At 63.5% G+C, this 4,242-nt stretch overlaps 1 protein-coding gene across 1 annotated transcript; it reads left to right on the top strand.

The window, feature by feature from the left end:
* Positions 1-593: 593 nt before the first annotated feature.
* Positions 594-3,421, top strand: TIGD5 (tigger transposable element derived 5). Its single transcript, XM_059815490.1, has one exon. The coding sequence runs from the start codon at positions 600-602 to the stop codon at positions 2,289-2,291; it is 1,692 nt and encodes a 563-aa protein (XP_059671473.1). The 5' UTR covers positions 594-599; the 3' UTR covers positions 2,292-3,421.
* The last annotated feature ends 821 nt before the right edge of the window (positions 3,422-4,242 follow it).

Raw genomic sequence — 4,242 nt, 5'->3', positions numbered from 1 at the left:
TCGGCCTCCACCAGGCAAAGGGAGGCGCCGCGCGGCGCGCGCGGGGTTGTGGGGGCGGCGCGGACCACGCGCGGCGGAGGCGGGGGGGTGGAGAACGGCCGCGCGGAGGGAGACAACGCGCCGCGCTCACGGCGCGGACCTCCTCCCCCCCTCCCCCTTCCCCACGGTGGAACAGCCGGGGGGGAAGCGGGGCGGGGGGAAGCGGGGAGGAGCGCCCCCCCCCCCCCCCTTAGCGCAGAGTGGTACAACCCAGAGGCGGTGGCGGAGCTGCGGAGAAGAGTCCAACAGGGCATGGAGGAGGGGGAGGGGAGCGGTGCAACCTAAGCGCTATGGGGGGCGCGCATGCGTGCTGCGCGCCGCCCCGCCCTACCGGCCGGCTCGGGGCCGGAGCGGAGACAAAGGCGCCGCGCCCCCCCCCCACACCCCCCCACCTCCCCCGCCCCGCCCCGGTTATAACGCGCCCCCCTCCCGGTACCGCGCCGGCCCATGGCTGCGGGGGCTGCTCCATGCCCGGGGGGGAGCCGGAGGCGGGTGGGGGGCCGGCCGGTATGGCGGGAGGGCGGCGGGGCGGCGGCGCAGCCGGGGGGGTGTCGGTGAAGATGGCGCTGCGACGGGCCTACTCCATCAAGGACAAGCTCCAGGCCATCGAGCGGGTGAAGAAGGGCGAGCGGCAGGCGTCGGTGTGCCGGGCCTTCGGGGTGCCGGGGGGTACGCTGAGGGGCTGGCTGAAGGACGAGGCCAAGCTGCGGTGGTTCCTGGAGCAGCTGGGGGGTGAGGTGGGCACCCAACGCAAGAAGATGCGCTTGGCCAACGAGGAGGAGATCGACCGTGCCGTCTACGCCTGGTTCCTCGCCCTCCGCCAGCATGGCGTCCCCCTCTCCGGGCCCCTCATCCAAGCCCAGGCCGAGGCCTTCGCCCGGCAGATCTACGGTCCTGAGTGTACCTTCAAGGCCAGCCACGGCTGGTTCTGGCGCTGGCAGAAGCGTCACGGCATCTCCAGCCAGCGCATCTACGGCGAGGGCGGCCTCCCCGCCGAACCCGAGCGGGCTCCCGCCGCCTGCCCCGAGGCCTTGCCGATGCCGGCCGCTGATGCCGGGGGCTACGGTGATGAGCAGATCTACAACGCCAATGTCACCGGGCTTTACTGGAAGCTGCTGCCGGGGCAAGCCGGCGGGGTGACGGCGACAGCACGGCGGCGGCCGGCTCCCCGCGAGCGGGTCACCGTGCTGCTGGCTGCCAATTTGACCGGCTCCCACAAGCTCAAGCCGCTGGTGGTCGGGGGCCTTCGCGATCCCCCCAGCCTCCGCCATCACAACCAGGACAAATTCCCCGCTTGCTACCGCTACAGCCCCGAGGCCAGGCTGGGGCCAGCCCTTCTCCGGGCTTGGTTCTTTGAGGACTTCGTGCCGGGCGTCAAACGCTACCTGCGCCGGAGCTGCCTGCAGCAGAAGGCCGTGTTGCTGCTCAGCTCGCCACCACCCCACTCCGGGACGGGCCCTGAGGAATCCCCCCCACTGCAGACGCCCGACGGCTCCATCCGCGCCCTCTTCCTCTCCAAGGGCCCTGCCGGGAGCGGCTCGGCTGGAGGGGGAGGCCGAATCCCAGCCCCGCTGGAGCAGGGGGTGGTGTCCGCCTTCAAGCAGCTCTACAAGCGGGAATTGCTGCGCCTGGCCGTCTCGTGCACGGCCGGTGGTGGTGGCTCCAGTGGCCCCATGGACTTTGTGCGGTCCTTCCTCCTTAAGGACATGTTGTACCTGGCCGGCCTCTCCTGGGACCTCATCCCCCCCGGCTCCATCGAGAAGTGCTGGCTGCTGGGGCTGCGTGCCGCCTTCGAGCCCCAGCCCGGGGAGGAAGAGCATGGAGATCTCCCGCGCGGGGAGGAAGGCGGCGGGGACAGCAAAGTCTTTAGCGACTTGACCCACCTGGCCGCGTTGGCCTACAAGCGCTTGGCTCCCGAGGAGGTGGCGGACTGGTTGCACTTGGACGACGCAGCCCCGGGTACGGAGGAGGACGATGGGGAAGAAGACGCGGAGGAGGAAGGCCCCGGGGGCTGCGGGGCAGAGGAGGATGAGGAGGAGGCAGCTGCTGGAGATGGGGTTGGCAGAAGGGGTGGGGAAGGAGGGGACGGCTTGCTGCCCACGGCTCGGGAAGCCATCAGAGGTCTGGAGACGGCGCTGCGCTGGCTGGAGGGTCAGGACCCCCGGCAAGTGGGGCCGCTGAAGCTGGTGCAGCTCCGCTCCCTCATCAGCATGGCCCAGCGGCTGCGCCGCGGCGGCAGCCCCCATTCTTAAGGCAGGGCAAACCACGAACTCTCGGCTACCAACCGCCCCGCTTGGGGTGGGGGGGACACAGGGCTGAGGACACCCCGCTTGTCCCAGGGGGCTGGCGGCAGAGGTGCCAGCTCCCCTCATCCCTCCATCACGGGCGGTCCCCAGGGCTCCGGAGGCCCAAGCGCCCCTGGGTTACCACAGCTAAGGGGGGGGTTACAATTTAGGGCTAACGGGGGTTTTTTATGCAACAACCCTTCCGTACGTTGCGTATTTGAGGGTTGTTCGTCAGCCTAAGTATATTTAGGAGGTGCTATTTTTTAAATCCCATGAGACTGAGCGGGGGTGGCCCCCTGGTCACCGGCACCACTAGAAAAGGGTGGATGCCCCCCACGCTGCCCTGACCCCATGGGGAGAAGCGGGAAGGGAGGGACCTGCTTGGCATTGCCGCGAGGAGCCGAGATGATGGGGGAAGTTACGCTAAGTAATTCCCCACATCTCGGAGCGGGGCTGCGGTGGGCATAGCCAGCTGGACGGGGACCACTCCTGCGGTGCTGTAAGGCAAACGTTCTGCCCTGGAAGAGGCTGGTGACACCCTTCCCACTGCTGAAACAGAATCCTGTTAAACTGGGGAGGTTTGGGGATGGTTTAAGACAACTTTCTTCATGCACTGGATTGGGACAGGGATGCTTGGGTGGCATCCAAGAAGCTGCAGCTCCCTGGAGGGGGTCACCTCCATCATTCCCATGACAGCCCCACGCCCGGGAACACCCGGACCACGGAGACCTGCTGAAACAGGTACCATCATCCGAGCATCCTGGCAAAGCCGAAGGCTCCGGGATTGGGGGTTGAGGTGCCCCCTCTGAGGTTTGTGGAGCAGCTGGGGGTGGCGGATGTGTCTCGCGGTGCAGGGGAGACGGCTGCCGGCGTGACGTGCGTCACGAGTTGAGACGGGAGGGCTCCCGGCACTGCCTTGAAATACCGGAGGCATCAGATGTGAATTTAGCAGCTCTTGACCTGATTTGGATTAAATTTTAGCCTGCTTAGCCAAATTACTGAAAGAAGGAGGAAAAAAAACCAACTCGTCAGTGCTGCCATGCCTGGGGTCAGCAGGCAGGGTGGGTGGTTTTACGTGTCGGGTCTTTGTCTCATAACTTCAGAGTTTATGGAAATTAAATGGATTTTTATTCCCACTTTGGGGTTGTCTTCTGTAAACAGTCACGTGGAGCCATCCCAATGGGATGGGGACAGGGGGGGCCGCACAAGGGGGACCTCCGTGGGGTTGTGTCCTCTCAGTGTGGTCTTCTCCATCGTGTTCCCCACCTCTCTGCAGTCCATTTAACGTGGCAGGGCCAGGCTGGCACTCGAGCCACTGCGGCTGCTCCCCAAATTGACTTTTTTACTTTATTAGTAGGGTTAACTTGCCAATAAATGAGGCTGCCAGGGAATTTTGGGAGCAGCAAGGAAAAAAACCACACAAAAAGTCAAATACGGAGTTGAGGTTTGTCTTTTCCGATCATGAAACTCCACTGCAGAACCCGTGTCGAGAAATGCTTTGTATTAAGAGGGAAACGTACTTCTTTTTTCCCCTCCACAAACGCAACCAACCTCAATTTCTGCTGTTCTGCGCTGCCAGGTTCACAGCCAACACGCTGCGGGGTGGCTCACTCATTTCACGCTTCTCCCTTAGCTTTGGTTTCCTAATTGTACGTGTTTGGGGCTTGATGCTGCGGTGCTTGAATGCAGATTTCTATCCACCAATGGAATGTAATCATGTAAAACCACATTTCTATTTATTTTTATAATCTTATGCACCAAAAAAACCCCACAAAAACATTTGAGAGCTTGGGATGTGGCTCACAGTAGTTTGTGAATTAAAGGAGTCTTTGGTTGGTTGACAAAAACGTTGCCAAGCTCAGCAGAAGAGATGGGGCTGGAGGTCTTCGCTTCTTGTGTACGTCAGCCTGGGTGCGCT

Source organism: Gavia stellata, chromosome 3 (genome assembly GCF_030936135.1).
Source record: "Gavia stellata isolate bGavSte3 chromosome 3, bGavSte3.hap2, whole genome shotgun sequence".
NCBI lineage: Eukaryota > Metazoa > Chordata > Aves > Gaviiformes > Gaviidae > Gavia > Gavia stellata.
This window is presented reverse-complemented; position numbering and strand designations above follow the sequence as displayed.

Bases quoted from the DNA above. Each gene is read 5' to 3' on its own strand.
- TIGD5 (XM_059815490.1), top strand. From the start codon at position 600: ATGGCGCTGCGACGGGCCTACTCCATCAAGGACAAGCTCCAGGCCATC.